At 36.7% G+C, this 24,619-nt stretch overlaps 1 protein-coding gene across 5 annotated transcripts in view; it reads right to left on the bottom strand.

Annotated features, from left to right (window-relative positions):
• Positions 1-24,619, bottom strand: part of PDS5B (PDS5 cohesin associated factor B) — a 98,979-nt gene that overhangs the window by 20,949 nt on the left and 53,411 nt on the right. For all 5 annotated transcript variants that reach the window (XM_040054429.2, XM_040054451.2, XM_040054444.2 and 2 more), the window contains exons 14-24: positions 23,178-23,259; positions 19,899-19,947; positions 18,510-18,649; positions 18,319-18,434; positions 17,254-17,359; positions 15,457-15,617; positions 14,706-14,829; positions 13,787-13,945; positions 12,983-13,051; positions 8,593-8,729; positions 4,034-4,157 (exon numbers count right to left, since the gene is read on the bottom strand). In XM_040054429.2, the coding sequence (XP_039910363.1) occupies positions 4,034-4,157; positions 8,593-8,729; positions 12,983-13,051; positions 13,787-13,945; positions 14,706-14,829; positions 15,457-15,617; positions 17,254-17,359; positions 18,319-18,434; positions 18,510-18,649; positions 19,899-19,947; positions 23,178-23,259 (1,267 nt within the window). The remainder of the gene's footprint in view (positions 1-4,033; positions 4,158-8,592; positions 8,730-12,982; positions 13,052-13,786; positions 13,946-14,705; positions 14,830-15,456; positions 15,618-17,253; positions 17,360-18,318; positions 18,435-18,509; positions 18,650-19,898; positions 19,948-23,177; positions 23,260-24,619) is intronic.

The following is a 24,619-nucleotide window of genomic DNA, read 5'->3' as shown; positions in this document are numbered from 1 at the left end:
TTCTAACAGCATACACAAACTCCATAAATTAATCCAATTTTATATATCTACATCTCTGAATTTAATGCCAATTCATCATAAGTTCACCATTTAAAAGTGCTAAAAAAAAAAATCTTTGCAAAACATCATGTGTCACTCACTCATTGCTCTGATCCATCAATTACAACACCTTGAGTTAACACAGAAAACTGAAAAAGCCCTGGGATTTTTTTAAACAAATGAAACTTATGCAATCTACAAGATTTATTCTAAATACAATTGAATTGCATTTTCAACAGAAAAGCTTATCAGATCTAAAATCTGATCTTAAAGCTTGTTAAACACTGGAGTACTATCCTCAATTACTTTTCGCTCTCTTTCAATATGAAGCTCTGCTGACATCAAAATTTGTTCTGGAGATCAAAGAGGTCAGCTGCTGGTAAGCTTTTAAGATTGGCCAAACACGTGTGTAACTTATTTTAAAATTACTGAAACTACATGCATTTCATTATCATAAAGCCCCTGTTGCCACTTTCATACAGCAATTAGTGACAAAATTTTATTATGTGTTCGGCACTCCAATTACACATTACAAAATGGCAGCATCAGAAGGGAAGAAAAAAAAAAGAAAAAAAAAACAGCACAGAACCACAGCAAAACCTGTGCAACCATTGCAGGCTTTAAAATGTAAGATTGCGCCTGTTGTTTAATCTGCTTTCTGACCTGCCCACTTAAAAAGTCTTTGCTGTGAATTAAATAACACAAAACCAGAGCTGGCCTTGATGACATCTGATTTGTGGCTAGACTTGGAAGTGTTAAAAATAAATAAACTTTTAGAGTAATCAGTATCTACAATCAAGAAGTGGATTCTGATACTAACCACTCTAAGTATTAACATATATGTATGCACATGTGCACGTGCCAAATCTCAAAAAAAAAAAAAAAAAACAGTACCACTTTTAATTGAAAAACACATTAAAGACATTACAGCTACTCTGCATCTGAGCATCTCCACTGACAGTAAGAAAGGAAATTGGAGAAGGCCACAAAAATATCTAGAAAGGTTATTTGTAAGAATTCAAAATCCATTAGGAGCTGCAGTGAAAATGAAAGGCAGAATTCCTGACCTGACAGACCTTACACTCTAAATTCTAGAAAAAAACTTAGAAAGTCACGAAAGGCAAAGAAATATCAATAAATGAAGAGGGAAAATGACAGAAATGATACTACAAATGAACAGATTCTCCTGGAAACGATGACAAAGCATACGGATATCCACAGGGAGGGGATGACAGACACACAACACGGCCTTACAAAGGACAAATCATGCCTGACTGGTCTAACCTTTTACAATCAAGTGAATGTGCAAATGGATAAGGGACGAGCAATTGATGTCACCTACCTGCACTTCTATAAGGGCTTTGACCCAGGTATACACAACATTGCTGTCTCTAAATTGGAGCAATACAGGTTGCAGAGATGGACTACTCAGCTGATAAGAAACAGGCTGGATGGCCGTGTCCAAAGGATTGCAGTCAAAAAAAATCAATGTCCAAATGGAGATCAGTAACAACTGGTGCACTCAGGGGGGAATACTGAGACTGGCATTGTTCATCTTTGTTAATTACACAGGTGGGAGGGTTGAGAACATCCCTCAGCAAGCCTGTGGATAACACCAAGCCAAGTAGTGCAGTTGATACACTGGAGGGAAGGAAGGGCTGTCATCCAGAGGACCCTTGACAAGCTTGAGGACTGGGCCCAGAGGAACATCAGGAGGTTCAAGAGCTCCAAGTGCAAGGTCCTGCACCTGGCTCCAGGCAATCCTCAGCATCCATACAAGCTGAGGGATGAAGGGATTGAGAGCAGCCCCGCAGAGAAGGACTGGGGTCACTTGTGCATGGAAAACTGGACATGAGCTTGCTTGCAGCCCAGAAGGCCAACTATGTCCTAGGCTGCATCAGAAGGAGAGTGGCCAGCAGGGTCAGAGAGGGGATTCTCGACATCTACTCTGCTCTCATTAGACCCCCATTAGGAGTGCTGTGTCCAGTCCTGGAGCAATGGTTTTAAACCAAAAGAGGTGAGGTTTAGATTGGACATATGGAAGAGATATTTTTCAGTGAGGGTGGTGGGACACTGGAACAGGTTGCCCAGAGAACTTGTGGACACCCCATCATTGGAGATATCCACGGCCAAGTTGAACAGGGCTGTGAGCAACCTTTTCTTTCTAGTGGAACGTGTCCCTGACCACAGCAGGAGAGTTTATGAGATGATCTTAATGGGTTCCTTTCTGTCCAAAGTATGCTAAAATGCTACAGTAAAATGTGATACTAAGTGGTTTATAAATGTTGAGAATCCTATCATGTTCTAATTTGAATCTTACCTCTCAAAATTCCCTTTTGAAAATTCAGGGAAAGTAAGCATTAGACACAAAAAAGGTGACAATACATGTTAGAATATCCACTAACAGTTAAGACTGTTATAGCTGGAAAATAAGTGATAAAAGTGAGAGACAGCAGATGGCAAAAAGCCTGCACCTTAACGCACTGAAAAAAGTATCAAAACAATGAAGCAAAATTCTGATAGGAATTACAAGGCTAACACTTGCAATAGAGATCTGCTACAGGAAGGAAGTGACTAAAGAACAGATTCTGATCACTGGGTTCACAAGAAAACAGAACACACAGACACTAGATTGGCAATGCTGGTTTGGCATGACATTATCCAGCTTGAGTATCCTTTCCGGAGCAGAGACAGAACTTATTTGTCATTGCATTGAGTGCCTATTTTTCTCTTGACTAATTTTGTTCTAAACGGTAAAAATGTTTTTAACTCATTTTGAGACAAGACTAACGTTGCTATTTGGTTCTGGAATAGGAAAGCTGAAAAGTATCAGACTTTGCTTTGGGTATAAAGACTTGCAGTTAGTTATTACCACTGAATTCCTGCTGTAGTTTTGCTAGATTTCATCTGCTTAAGTAGTTTAAAGCTTTGTTCCATTTCTCTTGTTTTCATAGCATTTGGGAATGGAGTAAGGGCTACTTTTCATAGGAACACAGAAGCTTAAAATGCACATAAACATAGTTAAAACAATACATAAGCCTAAAAGGGACTGTCTTACTCTGGTATAGGAATGATTTTTCTAGCCGAACTGTAACCAACACCAAGCAACTTTAGAAATTAAATGAGACGCTCTGTATGAAAGTAAACAATATCCACACAGGAGCCATACTCTGTATTCTCTAACATTAAATGCCAATTTTAAGTCTTCTGACATTTAAAATGGGTCACAGCTTTTAAAGCTTTAGCTGGACACAGGAATTAAGGTCTAAAATGGCATATCATTATTACTGCAGGTTTCTTCTGGGCAGGATTCCTTCCAGAGGATTTCTTGACTTCAGGAAAGCCAAAATACCAGCAGCTACACAAATAACACCAACAGAAGTCCCTTCATGACCACCTTATTCTTGGGGTATGAATCAATTTCTGTACAATTTGCTAAGTCTACAAGCCAGAAATAGAGGGTCCCTACATCTCTACTTACAATTTGAGAGTTATTTCCTTACTATGGGCTCACAGGCAGAAGTTAAGGATGAAAATTCCAGCATCTGCTAAGGAATATCTCCCTATTTCTTCTAATATTTGAAGGATGTTAATTATTTTTGCAGGCCTCTGCATTACAAACATACTCTACCCAAGTACTGAGAAACCAAGGCCATTGTTTCGACCACAGTTCAACATACTTCACATCATCTCATTTTAACTTCTAGTAATGTTATAATGCAGCTGTGGTATTACTTAAATATATACTGCATTTCTAAGTTCATCATTATTCTAACATTTGACTACTCTAAGTTAGTATTCCCCCAGTGGACAGCCCAGTACTACAGATCTAATTCTCATACAAAATGAGTTTTCAGGATTATGTAATGGAGAAATAATTTCATGCCAAGGCTGAATATTTTGTATAAAACCAGATTCACAGAAATATACGTGACAAACAACTATATACTCATACAACTGCTGACAACCCACAACTCCCAACGAATTTCCTTACATTTATGGCTAGTGCACACAGCTGGTATTGTTCTAAGGTGATGATTTCATGGTAACAAGGTTCTTGTGCCAACTTCACAATAGCATTCCCTGCAGCCAGCCTCAAGCGAGACATATCAGGTTTACTGAAAAACAAGCATATGGATTGTGAAGGTTAATTAGTAAAAGAATCATGCAATTATTTGACTTGATTAAATTCACTAAGTTTACATCACTGAAAAACAAGTACTTAAAAGGAAAGAAGTTTCTGTGAGCTTAACCTCCCCCACGCCAGCAGAAGCAATTTCAAACCCCAAGTAATTTTCATGGCACCACATTTTATAGCCTTTGCCCACTTACCATTGCCTGGTCCCAACCTGGCAATAAAAACTTTCCATCAAGCTTCCTAAAAGTTCCACATGGGTGTGAAACAGGTCTAGTGGTGCACTGAGCCAGGACAGTCCATGTTGCCCCTCAGAGACCACATCTAGCAGCAAGATACTTGTGTTCAGCTTGCTGGTCCTCCTTCAGCAGGAGAGTCCTGCCAAAGAAGGAGCCAGCCCATTTCTAGTCCCCGAAGTTGCCAAACTTTTCAAGCTCAATATCCATGCTTCAGGCCAACATAAATTAAGATTAATTAGACACTGTAATGCATGACTAAGTGAATTCTATTTTAAAACAATAGTAAAATGTCTTCTGAATGCAAGCACTGAAAACATAGTTTATCAGATGTGTGGCAAATTTTCTACAGCACAGAACTATGACATTCTAAACTCCAAAAGATTTTTATTAATTCTTCTATTGATGAGAATTAATTTAAGAAAAAATGCAAAGTATTTCAAGAAAATCTCAATTCAAGTTCTTATCTAATATCAATACTTTCAGCAACTGCTAGTGACCTCTGATACTGAAATAGTCTTATTTTATGCTTAGTATAGACTAAAATCAAAATCCTACTACAAAGACATGCAAGATACAACCTAGCTGTTCTACCTAACCACAAATAGAAAATCTGCACCATCTTGAATTTTGTAGGACTGTTTATGACTTACAAAATTAAATACTTGGAAAGGACAGTTGAGATACTGTTTATTGTTAAAATTCGATATATAAAAAAATACAAGACTGGTGAATTTAGCCTACACATGCTAAAATCTTGAAGATACCAGTTGTTGATTTAAAAGCAATTCAAGAAAGTCATCAAACCTACTACTTCAAAGTGTGAAGGATGAACAAGAGAAGGGATTTGTTGTCCAAGTGGGACCTTGCCTTCACCTGACACTCCAGGCCGACCCAAGCTTTGAAGTAAAAAAAAATAAATTCCCTTACACCTTCACTGAAAGGCAGAGTTGTGTAGATTTCAAGAGGCATGGGGGCAGAGTCACTTTTAGGTCTGATGAGGGCAATAACACCAAGAAGATTACAACATGACTGATGGCCTCAACAGCATCAAAAGCTTCTGAGCCCTGCCACTTTCACTTAATTGAACTATTTTTAGCAAATTATTAAACACTATTTAAAAGACAAGTGCAAGCCATGAACATTAAATTTGACTCACATAGAATGACCTCATATCAAGTACGGTGTAAAAGTTATGTTCTGTACTGAATGGACAATTTTACTCTTTTCAAAGGCTACTCCAAGTCAGAGAGAGCAGTATCAGGTTTGCACAGAAAGAACACAGTAAGCATTCCCAGAAAGAAGATATCCTTATTGCACTCAATGGGTGAAGAACAAAGGTCAGGAAGTGTCAACAAGTTCCATGCAGAGCTAACAGGCCTGAAACATCATCTTCTCTGCCTCAGGTTTTCAGAGGCAGTATATGTTAATGTGGGCAGTATAGCTCACACAGAGACAATGGACTGGCCCTACTATCAGTTTGGAGCTTTCCTGAAAAGCAAGAGTGAGAATCACAAAATGATTATTACATGTCCTGTCAACAGGGCTCTTGCCTCATTCAGCAGTGGGTGCACATTTTCCCTAGTCTTCCTTTTGTCACTTATTTACTTAGAGAAGCTCTTCTGGTTGCCTTTGTCCCCTCTCACTAGATTTTACCCCAGTTCGGGTTTGGCTTTCCTAACTGTATTTCAGGTGGTCTCTCTATGCCTGCCAGATTATCCATCTCTTTCTCCTTCTGTATATCTCATACAACCACAGAATAGTTGGGGCCAGAAGGGACTGTTAAAACTCATCTAGTCCAATCCCCTGCAACGAGCAGGTACTTGGAGGCCTGTCCAAGCTGACCTTGAATGTTTCCAGGGATGGGGCAGCTATCACCTCCCTGGGCATCCTGTTTCAGTGTTTCATCACCCTCACCATAAAAAACACTTTCCTTCCTTCTATCTACAGGCTCCCTTTAAGTACTGACAGGACACAATAAGGTCTCCCTAGACCCCTCTCTTCTCCTGGCTGAACAGCTCCAACTCACTCAGCCTTTCCTCATAAAAGTGCTCCAGTCCTCTGATCATTTTTGTGACCCTTTTCTGAATATGTTCCACCAGGTCCATATGTTTCCTGTGCTAAGAACCCCAGAGCTGGATGCAGTACTTTGGGTAGGGTCTGACCAGAGCAAGCTAAAGAGGCAGAATAAAACCCCTCAACCTGCTAACCACACTTCCTTTGATGCGGCCCAGGACACAGCTGGTTTTCTGGTGAATCATGTCCACCCTTTGTGTCCACCAGTGTCCCCAAGTACTGCTCTGCAGGGCTGCTCTCAAGCCCTCTTTTTGTGTTTGAATTCTGCCAGGAGCATCTTGCTCATCCAGGTATGGTTTGCAGAAGTATCCGTCTGACCTTCTGCTGTGACCGCCCAGGAGTGATGTTTGAATACGATGTAACTAGCTTTCTTGGGCCCCTCTTCCCTCCAGGCCTTGCCCAATGGGACCCTACAAGCACATTCTGCAGACACCCAACACTGTTCTCCTGAAGTCCAGTCCAATCTTGCCTTCTGACCCCCTTCTTGCCTTCAGGATTTTGAGCTCCACCATCTTAGGGTCATTACAGCCAAGACTGCCTTCAACCTTCACATCCTCAGTAAGCCTCTCCTTGTTGGCATCTATGAGGTCCAGCAGAGAGCCTCTCCTCATTAGGTCCTTCACCACTTGTGTCAAAAACTTGTCATCGATGCTGCCCTGGATTGTTATGCACTGCTGTGTTGCTCTTCCAGCAGATATTGGAGAGGCTGAATTTCCTCACGAGAGCCAAAGACTGTATCCGTGGAGTTCTTTTTCAGCTGTTTAAAGGCCTCATCCACTTCCTCTTCCTGGTCAGGGGTCCCACAGCAGACACTCACCACAATGTTACCCAGAGCAGTCAGCTCTTCAATCCTAACCCAAAAGCTCTCCGTTGGATCAACATCCACCCCCAGGCGGAGATCCAAGCTCTGGGGTTGAAGGGTTACCTCCACAGCAACATCACATGCCACTGCAGCTTTCTCCCTAGCCCTCCATTAACTTGATTTAAAAATGGAAAACTGATCACATCAATATATAAAGTTTCTACTGTTACTTATGAGCGAAAAGGAGTGGGAAAATTATATTTCTAAAACAGGCACAGTAAGGAATCATCATTCCAAGCATGAAAACACACAGGATTTACAGAATTGATCTATTCACTAACTACTGCATTAAGCCAACCATGTGCTCCAAGTAGTTGTGCTGAAAAGCTAAATTACTGCCACTAAACTCCCTGACACTGCCATGAATGGTCACGTTACAGAACTTACAACCACGAAACATTTATTTACAAAGAACTTTAGGACAGACTACACAGTTGCTACAAGGATAATATACTAGACAATTCTCAAGTTTGCAATTTTGCACCCACAACATAGGTTCTATCTGCACAACTACTGTATAATATTAACTCTACCAGAAAATCAGAAACCTTTTTACACATACTGGCACCACCTACCCACGTCCTAAACGGCTTTTGTAGACATAAATTTTCAATGTTTGACAAGCAATAGTAGCTGACAACTTGTCACTTTTCCTGCCATAAAGGATTAAGAAGATATCCAGAAAAACAAGTTGTCTAACAGTCACCTAAAAGGTAAATTATTTATTGAGACTTAGTCCCTTTTACGCATTTCCTTCTTGCTTTCACTTTTAGAGACCTCAAGGGATTAGTCTGCTTCCAAGCAGGAGTGTCCTGTGTACTAAGCATTTCCACCTGGCTTATACAACACACTATTATTCTTTATTAGCAAGCCCACCTATTGGCATTTGGCATACACAGCAATTGGTACACCAGGAACAGCAAGCTGCATAAAAAATTTAAACCAATTTTCAGTGGGAAGGAGGAAGTTGCACAGTTTATTCCTGCAGTTATGAGTAATGGCCTATTGAAGAGATAAATAAAAGCAAGAATATAAAACCTAAAATTCAGCTGTGTGTACAGTGTTACAAAACCTGAGACTCAGCAAACTTACATAGGAACCAGCCAAGCTTACCATCACATCTTATTTCGTAAGATGTATAAATTGTTAAGCAGTCAAACAGAATAGTTTACTCACTACTTCGATTAAAAGTCTCCCCCCTCACTCCATCATCAGACATGAAAACATTACCATCTGTTACATACCTTATTTTCCCCTGCTCTGTTAAATCTCCATCACTGTGTAATATTGTCGTTAGCAATCTCAGAGTAGAAGTTCCTGACTTGCTGTGGTTGTTCTTCATTCCTAGCAACCACCGAACCATCATCTTGATGGCCTGAATCTGGAAAAAAAAATTATATCATAAGCTTCATTTTTAAAATAATATTTATTTTAATTTAATCACATAGTATTTTTTTCCCAAGTACTTTTTGCTGGTACAAACATAAGTTTGTCAGGACTGCAAAACATCATTTAAATACTGAAAGATAACTAGACATACTCTCACTAGACAGCAACTTTTCACTGAAAGTCTCAAGCATGTATTACAGCAAATAAAAATTACACATTTAGTTAAAGTTTGAACTGCTTCTTCTATAAGCAGTCACATATTTTGTCTTTTGAAATCATTTTCTTAATTGAGCTTACATCTATTAAATACTGTGAAATATTCTGAACAGTTTATACTTACTAAGGAAATGTTACTGGATCAAAAAGCAGAACACATTTTCATCTTTTTTATCTTGCTATAATTCACAGAATATTCTGAGTTGGAAGGGACCCACAAGGATCAGCAAGACCAGTAGTGGATGAACCATACAGGGATTGAACCCACGACATTCACATTAAATTCTTGTGCCCTATATATTCTCTACTTATCTATGTATTATTTGAGTTTCAATTTAAGACACATACTTGAAAAAACACTTAATAGACATCTTGACTGTTAAGAGTAGCAATCTGTACTATGACAGCTTACCCTGGTAAAGAAGACTTTTTTCACAGCTATTTAAAGAAAAGCCTCAGTTACTTGGGATAATTCAGTTTTGCCAAAGGAAACACCAAATGTTTTGAGGCAAGCTTCTGCCAGTATGCAGAATCCAGCAACTATCATGAAACATGGAATAATTTTACATTTCTTTTGTGAAAATAAAACATCAGTTTGGAGATAAAGTTCGTTTTATTTTTTGAATCCTTTTATCCTTTCATTTTCCTTTCATATGACAGCAGAGACAATAAAGAAAACAAAGAAGAGTATCTCCTTACAGCAAAATGAAAATGCTCATCTGAATCACATAAACATCCTAGGGGGGAACCACAATAACAAAAACAAACAAACAAAAAATCCTACCCACCACTGAACTCTGAAGACCAAAACACAAAAGCTTTAGAAAACTTACACTTTTTGTACATGGTAACTTGGAAAATCAATTCTAGTAAGTTTTATATAAACACTCACAATATCACCAAATTAATTTATCATACCATAATTGACCTATTCCTTGCAATGAACTCACCAAAATAGTCCCATCAGATCTCAGTTCTAGGACTATCAATTATATGTCAGTTCAGTTTTTAGGACTGTAATTCATTTGCTCCACCTTATTGGCTAACACCAGTAAGCCGTAGCATGTCTGTCACTCCAGAACTCAAAATGCAAACAGACTTTGAGGAGCGAAATTAAATAGTCTTGCCCTCACTTTCAAAGGTCCTTCCACTGGAACAGCTCTAAGTATCCACCAGAAAATTTTAATAGCATCAAACCCAATATAATAATTGCAATGTAACAATAATAGCATCAGATCTTTTCACAGCTCACAAATTTCTTCATGTCTTAACCAGGACCTGTAGCCACTAGTGCCTCCCATTTGTTGGGAGGATAGAAATGACAGCTCTCCTTGGTCTTCAAATAAATGATGTATTCAGCCAGGGAACAGACACGGACAACCTTGTCCCTGACCAACTTCAATTTCAATCTTTGCTTCTAGTAACTCCCTCCATAATGTCTTTTCTCCAATTTTATTTTCCAAACCTATTCTAGTTTTCCTTCTATGTAGTCAACTCCTAGTCCCAGCTCCTTCAGTATTTTTGTCTGACCCCACTAGTTTCCTTATTTCTTTGCTGGTGTTAATGCTAATATGATGAGATTCCAGCAAGCATTCAGAATTAAGCATTCCCATGAAATTAGTACAGGGCACGAGAATTTCCCCAGTGACTACTACTGATTACCTGAAGACTTAGTTAAAACATGACATGACATGAGTTTGGACTGCTGTCATGTTTTAAATTCTCCCTTTGCAACAAAATAGTGTAGGTATTAAAGGATAATTCCACTTGGAAGGAGTGTTAGGAGGTCTCCAGTTTAACCTCCTGCTCAACAGAAGGTCAGCTATGAAATCACACCACACTGGTCTCAGTTTTATGCACTGTGGTGTTGAAAGAATGTACTCCAAGAATGAAAACTGCAAAAGCTCTCTTGGCAACCTGCAACCTCTTGCTACCTGTTGCACTGTCTGACTGTTCTCAGCCTTTTTCTTATATTCAGTCTGAACTTCTTGTTTCAATTCATGTTCCATGAGCCTATAATTCTCCTCTGATACGAAAAATTATTATACACAACTTGAGAAGACAAGAAAGCGAAAATGTGACGGAACCATATCAAAGACAACACTGGCTTCCTACTACATCGCCATTATGAGAGCAACTGGCTCAGGTTTCTACGGCCTGAAGTTTCAGAGCCACAAAGGCTGCAAGTTTGTGCAGTAGCGAAAAATGAAACAAAGCCCACTTGGAGCACAGTTAGAGAAATAGTATGAGCAATCTTATATTCCAGTGATATGGAAGGAAACAAGAAATACCACTGCTACTACACAGCTCAATCTACTGCATGGTGCACAGTACTCATTACAGGTCACCGCCAAGAGAGATTATTGCTTTAGGACTCAAGTGCCAGGCATAGAAATTCCAGTCTAACTCATACAATCATTAATCCAATTCATAGTTAATACTGTACTGAAACATTTCTCTGCAGACAGCCTTTCACTTAAGGTTTCGCACCATAAACATAGACTATCTTATAATCAGTCCGCATCTGCTAGGCTGGACAACACTAAAATTTAGTTTTCAGCAGTTCTTGCCACCTTCATACTCCAACTTGCAAGATTTAAAATCCCTTAGATATATAATTATATTACAAAAGGAAAAAAGGCTTGTAAAACCAGAGTGAAGAAAAGCACACTATCACAGAGAAATAATTTATAAACTAATGGCCTAGTCTGCAGCATACATTAAGTTTAGGCTCCTCAGTAGTAATAAAATGCTAATTAAATTTCAAATCAATTTTCACAATAACCTGTTTTCACCTGCAAATAAATGCTTCTTACAGCTTTCAGGCTTGGCTTCAACTTCAAATTGCGTTAAGAATTTCTGCAGTTTAATTCCCTTCCAAATAGCCAAATGCATGAGAAGTATTATCAGTATAAAAGTTCATTTTAGAGAGTTATTACAGCTTCACAAATAATTTAAAATAATTAAGAAAAACAATATTTACTACTTCAAGTTACATGTATAACCACTGAAGTGAAATCATGTCTATTTAAAACTAGCACTTCATTAAATCAAAACAAAGGTGCATTCTTTTAACAATTTTTGGAGTGTACTGTGTAACTATGGAATTGCACAAATATGAAAAATTTTGTGCAGTCAAACAACGAAAAGCAACAAATTAACTCTAAAAAAACCCCAAGCCTTTCCAGTAATGAGTTCTGTATCAAACTGCAAACCAAAGTACTTACTAACCTAGCCAGAAAAAGAGGTCTGCTAGGAAGAGTTAAACAATTTTGAGAGAAGGCAAAGAACTTTTTAAAACCAGAGCAACTTTACTTAAAATACATTAGAAACTAAACAACTGATGTAACACAGAGCATACTACAAGAGACAAGCATCTCATTCCAAAAGAAATGAAAGCAAAACACTATCCCTGTTCTGAAGGGCATTTAAAAACCAAATACAGACATAGAATATATTTTCCACATTGTGAGTCTATTTCTAATTAATTGAAAAATGGACAGTATCGCTTACGGAGTACAGAAAATGTAATACACCTACCCCAAAATAAGAAAAAGCTTGAAATTTTTAAGTAAAGTATCAAAACAAACCCTCACCATTTAAAAGTGGGTTTTTTTTTTTTAAATCCAGGTTTTTCCTCTAATATGCATTGCACACATAGAAAAATAAACAATGTAAAAGATTTATTCATTTGAGGAAACTGACAAATCCCAACCCCATTTTTCTTCTTTCAAAACAACACTGAGTTTCTTGGAATTCAACAAGAATTCATAAAAATTCAACAGAAAAAGGAAAAGACTTTTAACAAAATTTCTATAGCATTTAACTCCTACATTGAAGAGGAGGGGAAAAAAGATAATTTTAGGTTATGTAATTCAGAAACAAAACGTATAAAGAGCCTATATAAAAATTTGATGGAGTGGGTATGTAAATTTATGCATAAAATAATAATTTAAAAATATGCTCCCAAGAGCAAATCCTTATTAAGTATTATAAACATAACAGGAAAACATTGTACATGCTACTTACTTTAACAAGGGTTTCAGGAGACACTTCTTCATCTGGGACCCAGAGTTTTGTTGTCTTTTTCCCTGGAAGCTAAACCAAATGTTACACTTGTTACACTTCTGCTACTCTTCAGGGAAACTTGTAACATCCTCTTTCCTGTTTGCTTCCGGAAACAATACAGCAGCACTCCCTGGTCAGCTTTATGCCTTCTGTATCTTACAGAAGTAACCACGACACAAGTGAGATACATCACTATCCAAGTATCAGCAAATTTAAGCAAAGGGATTGGTTGTTGTTGTTACCCAAAAACTATTACTTTAGAGCATAATAGCCATTGCTTTGAAAATAAATTCCAGTTTTTCCATATCCAGTAGATTGGGACCTCACACACATTTTACTGTGCAATTTCTAACAAGGCACGAGTTCATTTTTTTACTTCATAATCACTTTATAATCAATAAAAAATTGTGCAAAAAAATTAAAATTCAGTCTTCCATTTAAATGGTGTGTTTTAATTTCAAATGTAATATACTTCCTAAAAATCACAACTCACTCAAGATAAGAAATAGAATGAAGTCTTAAACATTTTTAACCAAAGCCAAGTGATGAAATGCTGTGCTATGCAGCTCATCACTTTTGTAAGATTCCCAAACTAGTAGAACTCTCCTTCCCTGCAACTGTGGGTTTTCAGTGGAGTTGAACTACAAGAGGAAATCAAAAGACAACCACATACAAAAAGCAGAAGCACATATTTTCCCAAGCACTTGCAGATTATGATACTACAGGAAAAGCATACTCTTAATACAAGATTTTAAAAATACTCACCCTATCATTCATTAGTAAATCTTTAACAATAAAAGTAGCAACCAAAGATTTCAAAGGAGCAGCAAATTGGTCAGGTGCAAGCATGGCTATATGGCCAATAGTAACCAATGGTGTAATGAGGTGCTCAAAATTGCTTGGATCCAGACTTTTATGCAGGGGCTAAAAAAAAGGCAACAAAATCAGGTATTACTGATATAATCTGTGTCTTACTGAGGGGATGGGAATGACAGCTTCGTGCCAAGCCGTCTATGTCTACTTCAGAAATACAACTTTAAAAGAACTATTGATTATTTAAAGATACATTCACCAACCCACTGAGCTTTCCCCAAGTCAGAGGAAATGTCAAGATGATAGATAAAATATTTATCACCTCTGGATAGCTCACAAAGTGACAACTCAAGCATGACCACTAAGGCTTTGTAATCCATTGTTTCCCATTTTATTGTGGGAGAACTAGATTTCAAGATAGCAATTCCAGTAATGACTACGATTCAGCCTTCAAGAGGGTGATGGCCACTAATTAAAAAGTACATTTGCAGTTATAGCTATAAAATTTATTTAGTCTGTACCACAATTCAGTTTTCCACAATTTCTGCAACCATTTAAATACTTTTGACCATTTTCAACAGGGGTAAGGAGTAGCATATGGTTCCTCTTTCCATAAATAGTTCATGGGTCTAGTACATAACCCAATACTTGGTTTTACTCTATCAGCTCTTACAATCCATAACTTTAAACATGATGAATCATGAGATACAAGAGCATCCCCTACTACCACTCTTCAGGCCAAAATCATGTAAGAAAAAAAGGAAAGGGGAAAAACATATTTCCTAAATCTGCTACAACTTGCAACTACATCCCTTAATTTACATGTGCAATAAAGAAGATCAGCAAAAGTAACTTTAATATTTAACATTACCTCAAATATCTGTGCAAACTGTGTTTCTTTGCTGGAAAATATTGCATGGATGCAGTGAATAGCATACTTGGCTTGACGAGGGGGTCCCTTTTTAGCTTTATGATGCAACACTGGAAGCAAAGCACTAAACAGTTGTGTAAGAAAACAAATAGAGCAAGAGATAAGTAATTTCACAAATTGAAAATCTTCCAAAACATCAAACTAGTAAAGAAATACAGATATATATATAAAAACCACAACACTTTTGCGAAAGCCCTAAGTGCTTTTGTTTGGATAACTTCTTCCAAAAAAAAGAAGAAAAAAAAATGTATGCAATTTGGAAGTAAAAAACCTCTAGTTTTGTTGATAAAACAGGCATTTATATATGCACAGGTACTAAATGTTCTTTTGGAAATGTTTTTGCCTAGATATGACCATTAAATTGCAAGGAATGTTTTTGCACTGTGTGTATATATATACACACACACACACACATATATATAACCTAGGAAAGAATAAGCAATTCTGAAGGGCAACAATATAAATTATACTGGTATCAGTGACATACCAGCTGCCACTACTTCAGGTATAATCATTTCAGTTCCATTCTTCAAAAGGCACTACATTTTAGTCTTTCAAAATCTCGTTTTGGAAGTAAAGCTTTCTCCCAAAAATAATGCAGGATAACGCTACAGCAGATGAAAGGAAGAGTGAGAACTTCCAAAATCCTAAACAGTAAAGATCACAGCTCGGAGTAAGATATATAACTTACGATCGTATGTGAGGAAAGTCTTCTTCAATTTTACTTCCTGTATTTTTGAAAATTTGTAATGCAGCTTCTGCCACTTTTTCATCATCCATTTTCAAGCAAGCAAGGAGAGATTCAAAAGTTTCAGCTGAATGAAATGAGATAGGGTGTGTAAACGAAAGTACCTGCCAAAATATGATGAAAGCCATGTTAACATTTTTTAAAGGTCCACTTATACTAGGACACTTCATCAAGAGTAATTTTCCACTGCCATACTGGAACACTTATAATATTCTCCCTGGTTTTGACCCATGATGCATATTTCTCTTATTTTTTTTTTGTTTTAGGAGCTCCTAAAGTTCTCTGTCTTTATACATGACCTCATTATATTTAATTTATTTCCCCAGTCTCAGTTTCTTCTCCTATTATTCTGACCATGTACTACTTCTCAGCGGCTACACCTACATTAGCAAGTACTGGGTTACAGCAAGAGCAGGTCTAAAGAGAAACACAACTGATGCTAAGCAAGCAGTATCCATGTTTCAGGAGTTTTACTTCAGAGTAATTTTAGACTAAATCCACTTTAGCCAAGGCAACACAACATGCGCTTCTGAAGCCCAGCTCAATTTTGTTCCTCTGAAAGGAATCTAGCTTGTGTGCCTCCAGACTTCATGTTTCTTTCCTCAGGGGAAGAATTGATTCTGCTCTGAAGTGAAATCCCTATCTCTAAAATAGCAACACAGACATATTCAATAGGGTCTCTAGTCCCTCAAGCTTTCCACACCAATTCGGCAGATTCTGTTCCTCTCCTTCAGATTCTTGGACTTGATTGTTTTTGAGTATGACAGTCCTCCCATGGTAAAAAATGAAATAAAGAAACCCCCAACTGATCCTCCCTGAAATTTGGTTTCTTCTCTTCATTTTTAAGTAGCTGTTGATTATTAGCCTTGTTCCACATAATATTCTGACCTATGGCAGAGAAACAATCCTCAAAACCTAGAAACTTTTTCATATGCAGTTTTCTCTTTTAACCAAGGTACCTTCTTTCCCACTTCACTGCATGGCATTCTCAATTCTGGACTCCTGTATTTGTCCTCTCTATATTATTCTCATGATGCATAGACCTCTTTGTTTAGGGTAGTCTTACTCTTCTTCCTTAAATGTGTCATGCCAGCTCACACAAATCTGTAAATACTGACTTGGAAGCCTTCATTCAATTATATTGTCCTTCACAACACAATTCATTCTTTCTTACTCAGATGCATTCTAGGTATCTGCACTTTTATCTAAATGTGCACATCTGGATAAAGAGCCACACCCTTTCAAGTGAACCTACTCAGTCCTTAGTTAATCTAAAATACTCTGAAAACTTCAGTATGGGAGTCCTTTAGATTTTTAGGCCTCTGAAATCAACCCCCAGCTGGACTACTTGACAGTCTTTGCTATGTTAGCTCAGTCTCAAGATTACTCACAGCTGAAAAAGGTAAGACCCCAATTTAGGTGGAACATAGAGGAACCACAGTGTACAACAGCACAGTATATATTAACAAATTGCTGAATTCACATTCTAATAATCAAAACTCTCCTGCTGTTGTCTCACATGCAACTATTTCCAGTTTCCACAAAAGCTTCTAAATCATTTAAAAAATAACCTTACTTATGTGCCATGTAAGATGAGCATAAAGCACAAAAAAACAAACCAGGTTCTTCCAGGTAGGCATCACATACTTTTGACTGAAACTAGTAAATGCTAATTAAAAAATTATTTAGCAAAGTTGTTTGCAGTTTCCCATGCTCACTGACCACCAGGACTATACTTGCCTTCAGCAATTCAAGACCTGCTCTGATTGCCTGGTCAGTAGGTACACCCTCATCTTCATCATCAGCTGTCCCATCTATAGACTTGTTCACTTGCTTGATAAGGGCACTGAAGGGGAAAACAAAACACAGCCTTGTAGTTGCTGCAATTCCACCATGTCTGATAATATCTTAAACTTGTGCAAGCAATCTTATTAAAGCAACTTATCTAAAACATAAGCTTATTATAAAACAAATATGACAACTACATACATATTCTGGTTGCCCTCATCTCCTATCCAAATCAAAGCTTATGAAGCATTACATTCAAAAATATTAATCCATCATGAATTAGGAACTATATACAAATTACTCTGGAAGGATAGCCAAAATAAGAAAACAATTTGAGCATTACAAGCAACAAATTCAATCAGAATTATGCTGAGGTTACAACCCGCTACATATAATTGATGGAAAATAACTGTTTACAATACTTAGTCTCGAACCAAGAGGAAAAAAACCCAAAACATTTAACAGTTCTGCTAAGAACTGATGGCAAATTTACAAGACCTATCTCCTGCATAATTTTTGACAGTAAGGTTTACTTCAAATACTGCTGTTAGTTAAATAATCATTTCAGCAATTACTTTTCTCCCACTCCCATAACTTCATTGGCTCACTCTTCCTTGAAGTCTTGCTGCTTCATCATCATAATCTTTACTTCTTCAGTTATATTACTGTTTATGTCACTATGAGCTAATATCCTGGGTGGAAAGTTTCAGCTGAATAGTCTGGACAGAAATTTGTTTTAAGATAAGTCAGCTGGTCACAAACTATACTTTGTCCATCAGCAACACATCCACTTCTAATGACAGGTCATCCCAGCTATGATGAATGACAATGCAATTGTTTCTGTGACTACAAGGACACAAAAACCCCTATCCAAGGTGAAACAGAAGAAAACATTGCAGGTCACCAAACCTTAACCCACACCCACCCAGCCTACTACTGCTTGTGCTTAAAGGCAAAGTAAGAAACCCCAGTTCCAAACCCTGTGATCTATGGCAAACAACACACACACAAAAATACCTGATGGATTCAGTATCAATGTGCACAGGAGCAATTCTCTCAAGAAGAAACTTTATCATTTCCAGGAAAGGATTTGTTGGTTGCTTTGGATTGCCCAACTTCTTCGTTATTTCCCTCTGAAATGTAAATTATAGTTAAATTTCCAACCAATTCTGTTCCAAAAATATTCACACTTTAAAAGGAATTCTTACCACACATCCTTCAGCCTGTTTGCAAGAACATGTTGGGCTAACAAGCATTTCTAACTGACTTCTTATTTTTTCATCATCTTCTAGAACTTGAGTGAACTTTTTCATGAAATCTTGAGCTTTCCCTGGATCAGGAAGGTTTCCTTTAAATAGCCAAAATAAATCATCATTAATGTATTGTAAATTGCAGAAGTTTGGAACATGATACAAACCCCACAAAACCCAAAGCAAACAAACAAAAAGAAAAACCACAAAAAACCCAAACCATCTAACACCTCAAAATGTGCAGACATATCTATGAGGACACAAATTTCAACAAATTTCCTCAAGCTATTTGCATTCCTCACCCTTCACACTCATTTTTCAGCAAGTCTAGTTGTTCTTGCTAATAAATATTACTAACAGCTGAAGCTGACCTCAGACTGCAAAGCCTAAATTACGCAATAAAATATACTCAGTGTACAGATCACCCAATGTAACAAGTGTGAAAAACATCAAAAAGGATATTTTTGCTAAATTATCCCTTAAGTAAATATAAGCTTTAAAACAGCTTACAACATTCAGAAACAACAACAAAAAAAACATTTAAAATGCATTTCTTAAACTACATCCTCATTTTATATTTACATTTTATATTATAGCAAGGCAATTTATTAGCTAAAGATTATTCTACTGTTTAAGATGCTTCATATTTTTGGTCTGGCCAGTGTTACGGCAAAGCTAGTAGAGAATGTGGTGTAGCACGACAGGATGGTTAATTCAAAACAAGTTCTTCTATGAATTTGTTTTGTTGCATTGATTTTTTTTTTTTTAAATGCAACCCAGAACTTGAAGTATGAGAAAAAGTACAAGCTGATGAAAAAAAAAGATTGGTATCATGGCCAATGAAGCAGCAATGGGGGTGGGCACTTCTTTGTCAATCGTTCAGTTTACACAGAAGTTCTTCAGTTTTCAAAGCGCTTTCTTTGCTACTGAAATCCCAACTCTTTTGCAGTCAAATGACATTCACAATACTAAAATCTCAGAAGACAGGTAAGTTAGTACATAGCGTAGTAGTTTAGTTAACATCTATGAATATATACTCTGTAATAAAGGCTAAAATAGACATTAACACCGTAGATCATCTAGACCTTGAATTAGTCCACAATGCAGCCAAAATGCCATGTGATAGGCTTCATGACTGATGACTTCTTACAATAAGACAGTAATTCTGCTTACAGTTGCCTTCATTCTTAAAAGCATATTGCTGCATCACATTTATCATGATTTGCTTTAGATTTTATCTGCTGCTAAACATCTTTTTATAAACTTATCCCAAATTATTTTTAAAGCAAGAAAGCAATATAGTTCTACTGTAATTTTTAGACACTGTAAATACTTTTACTGACTTACTTGTTATAACCATCACTTTTGAGAATATAGCTTTACTGCTGGCATCTGTCTGCAAGTCACAAAAAGAAAAAAGGATTAAGTAAAAAATTTTACAATATTTATTTCCATTTGAATATTGAGTGAGGATGACTCCAGACTGCATTAACAGGTCAGCATCCCTTCTGCTAACACAGTGTGTTAGAAATCAAAAACCACCACTGCAAATTCAATGTAGACACAAGAAGTAAAAGGCAGATCACCCCTACAGCACCAATTACATAAAATACTTTCACTACTTTCCAATCTACCATGTAACTGATGAACAGCACAAATGGGCTATTTCTGCAGCGTGTAGTCTCAGAAGAATGCCATGATTTTCAGGGCTCTTAGCTGTCACAGCTGAACTCACAGACAGACAAAAAAATGATAAAAGACAGAAATCAGATAGCATTTACAGGATTCAAGTAATGCTGTCAGCAGAGTTCCCATATTTGAACTTCTTGTGACTCAGGAAAAAAACAAAAACCTGTACTGTAGAGTTTCTTTCATCCTGACTGTTCTGGTCTCCTAATACTAGGTAAGTCTTCAAGTACCAGCTAAAGTTCCCACCAAAAAAGACTGAACAAACTACTAATATTTCAGCCAAACGTCAAATAACCTAAGGCAAAAGTATTAACTCTCAGTAGTATAACTTTATTGAATTATGACATATTAAAGAAGTTTAAGAAACATTTCTTTTGAGAAAATCTGCTGTAGCACTTGATCTACAGAATCTTGCATTCATCTGCAGCAAATGAAGGTCATACTTCAAGAGACACAAAACAGCATTCACCCACTTTTCTACACATGAACAGGGAAGGTTATGTATTTTATTTCGCTGTATACCACTGCTGAAGAAGAAAGCAAGAGGAGCTGTGATTTATGCTTTTGCTCTTCAGAAAAATAACTTCTTTTCAAGGCAAGTTTGATGTCCCTGCTGTCTTAAGTCAGGAGAAATTACAACCAACAGCAATAAAAAGCTCCTTAACACATTTTCAGCCTCCTCAGTAGTGCTTTGTCTGAGGGGACCTTGAAGAGGAAAAAAGCAGGATGCCCACAGAGTTTCAGTGAACAGCAGAAAGGTAAGGCTGGGAAGTTCAAAGACTTATAGTTACAGAATAATCTTGGTTGGCAGTGACGACTTTAGGCGACACAGTTGAACTGCCTACTCAAAGCAGGATCAGGTTCTGCTTGAGGCAAATTTCTAGCTGCATCTTACATATTTACAAGGATGAAGATTTTGCAGCATCTCTGGGCTACCTGTTCTCATATCTGATCACCTTTACTGCAATTTTTTTTTCTTACTACCTAATCAAAGTTTCTTTGTGGTAACATCCGTACACTATATTTCTTGTCCTACTCCTCTTTATCTCTGAGAACTCTCACAATGCCTACACACTTGGCACAAGGACAACTACAGGAGAACATCAACAACTAAGCTACAATGATTAAATGAAGACATTAGGTGTGAAAAAGCACACAAAGTCATCTTCTAAAAGGTTACTATTTAATCTCAGTTTTGTTTCCTGAAAGAAAGAAATGTTTACATAGCTCTGAATCATTAATGGATATTTGTCTCAAGATTATTACTTGGACTGCATGTGATGGTCTGAGGTGCCACGGCAGGCAGCAAAACAGTTTTGAGTTGGGAAATTTTACTTAATTTACTATGTCAATTTACACAAAGTTTTACTTATTTATTCTGGTAATAAGAAATAAAAGCAAACAAATGAACATTTTGAAAAACAACGTTCAGCTCCCCCTGAGACACCTCTCTTCCCTGCTCTGCTCTATCACAGGCCATCTAAATTCTCACGTGTAGTCTTGTTATTCAAGAGCATATCCAAGTGTAGAGAATTAGCATTTAAGAGCAAAAAACAGGATAAAATCCAGATGGATTTGTCCAGATGGACAAATGCAAACATGTCAAAAACATGCACTGTCTTGAAGGCAATGCTCATGCTGGCATCAAAATCTTCCTGGTAAATTCCATATAATATCTGATATTTTACAACTGAGAAAGAACATACATAACTCCCTGAAAACAAAAGGAAAAGTTGAAATTCCACTTTCAACTGAAAAGCAGAAAATATCAAGGAACTAACTCAGATATTAAATGCATAGATTTAAACCACCCCAAAGAACATTAAACAGTACACGAAAAGCATTTCAATACAGTCACCAAAATACAATGAAGCAGGGTTGTGCTAGCACTGACTGCACTAAGAATTTAATACATTGCAGCATGTTTTTAATGAACTAAGTCAAAATTATCCATTTCACTGCAGTCTCTCTCTATTGGCAAGACACAAGCATTTCTAAGCAGATACATTAGGCAATCCAACCACATAGCTACCCACTCTTCCTGGTTCAGGTAATTCCAGCAAGTGGACAATCATTAAATTTACCTTGGTACAACTATATACACATATACTGAAAAGAAAAGTCATACACAGACACAAATTTGAGCATGGCAACATTTCCTACTCTGTATTATTTCTGTTAAAAAAGCATCATATCAAACTTCTAGCATTAAAGCCAAGTTTTAATTATATTCCAAACCATATCAAGAATTTAGATTTACAATTTCCCTAACCCAAACATAAGTATGAACATGTTTAGTATGTAACTAAAACAAACTGAAATTCACTTTATGAGAATATCCTAAATGCTCAATAAATTTTCATTTTTCCCTTCTGAGAAAATCTGTAAACAAGAAAATTAAACTGTAGTCCGGCATCTCCAATATAATATTAAAGAAATTTCTGAGGGGGAAGTGAAACAAGTGACTTGTTAGGACAGCTGCCCTGTTGGAACGAAAATATTCCAATTTCTTCAACGTTACTAATCTTAAGATTAAGCAACACATAAGATAACAATTTAAGAGGGTTTATATAGGTACTTTTTCTTAATTACTTGATTTGGCAGTCAAAAACAATATGCTGGTTTCTCCCTGTTTCAAGAGCCAGAATAGTCCTGGCAAAATGTAACTCAAACACTGGAAGAAAATACTTTAGCATTAAATGACTGGCAAAACATTTCGAAACTTCTATAGTACCCTTTTCCTCTTCAATTTTACAAATACAATGTATAGACATTTCCTTCAGCATATGTAGTCTAATGGAGTATCAGTTAACTTTCACAGTATTTTCAATCTGCTATTACAAATAAGCTTGAGATAGCCAAACAAAGGGAATTTTAAAAACAGTACATTAACTAAAACTGCATATTTACTGGGGAATAAAGATAAGTTGAACTCACTTTGGGTTGTTTTATTAGGTCAACTAAATCCTTTACTTGGTGTCGTAGCAGATTTTGACATTTCCACATTTCATTCAATGCTCTAAAAATAGAAAAAAATTAAAAGAATTGTCAAAATTATCTATGCAAAGAGTAACGCAACCATCCAAAATGAGTCTTTATAGTCTTTTCAATTTCAGACTCAGGAATGTACTTATCACCTGAACTTTTACTGCTGTGTGAGCGAAGGCTAAATATTTCCTAGTAGGATAATATGGAAAATGCACTTGGTCATATTAGACTGAAACAAAGTGAGATTCTGAAAGAAGTTTCATTTCAGATGCTCAAGTACACTGCCTTTCAAAGAAGGAGGAAATAACTAATCTCTGGTCCATTAAGAACTCATTTGTACAAGCCTGAAATGACTCTTCTAAAAACATACCAAAAAGTAGGTTAAAGCAGATGTCTAAGATTTTTATCACCAAAACAAATGTTTTTCTTGCAGATAGGAAGCAGCTACTAGATGAATAAATTGTGAAAAGTGGACATGATTAAGCTTACAAGAGATGCATGAGAGATACTCAGCAGAATAGGAAATTATCACACTTTCCATGAATAGTAAGTCATATAAATAAAGGTCGCAGACGCATTTACAAAACTTACAGAATCCACAAGTAAAAGAAATCATTTATATATAAATAACTGAACAAATTATGTCTTTAAAATGAGTATTGCTGCATACAAGAACTGCAGAATTCATAAGTTACTCGCTGCCTGAAATAACAAGTACTTTAAAGAATCCATTCTGCATTTTCATTTAGCCTACACTAAAAATTACTAGAACAGTAACCATTTATTTTTAATACACCATTAATAATTTTAGCTTGTTATGGTTGTTCTATCTTTGGGCAGGCAATACAAGAAATTCACTGGATTCAAATCTAAGTTTTTGTAGTATTGGAAGGTTTTGGGATCTTTTAAGGTATTCATTCATTTACAAAGCCTTTTCTACTCTCTTTCACAGGGGAAAAAACCCTTTATTTGATTTTCAAGTGACTGTGTACTACTACATGAAAAACAAAGTAAAACTATCTAAAATTAATCCAACTGTAAATATTACAGCAGTATAACTTATTAGTCAAATTCACATGCGTATAGCCATTTTAAACAAGAGAAGGCACATAATAATGAAGGAGGAAACACAAACAAGTATGTTCTTGTCATTCTTAAGACACCATGGCTGCTGCAACAAGTATTTTATTAATTAACAAGTTGTCAGGTAAGATTAGGCTTATCTACCATATCTATGTTATCTCTTTGCACACAAAAAGATTGACATGCACTCAGGCTTCCTTCCAGATGTTTGACACTATTGTTTTTAGCTGTTTAGGGTTGAAATGTACTGCATCTTGATAGAAAACACCATATAAGTTCAGGGTTTTTTCAAAATCTCACTCAAAAAA

Source organism: Hirundo rustica, chromosome 2 (genome assembly GCF_015227805.2).
Source record: "Hirundo rustica isolate bHirRus1 chromosome 2, bHirRus1.pri.v3, whole genome shotgun sequence".
Taxonomy (NCBI): Eukaryota; Metazoa; Chordata; class Aves; order Passeriformes; family Hirundinidae; genus Hirundo; species Hirundo rustica.
Note: the sequence above shows the minus strand (reverse complement) of the source record. Positions and strands in the feature narration are given on the sequence as shown.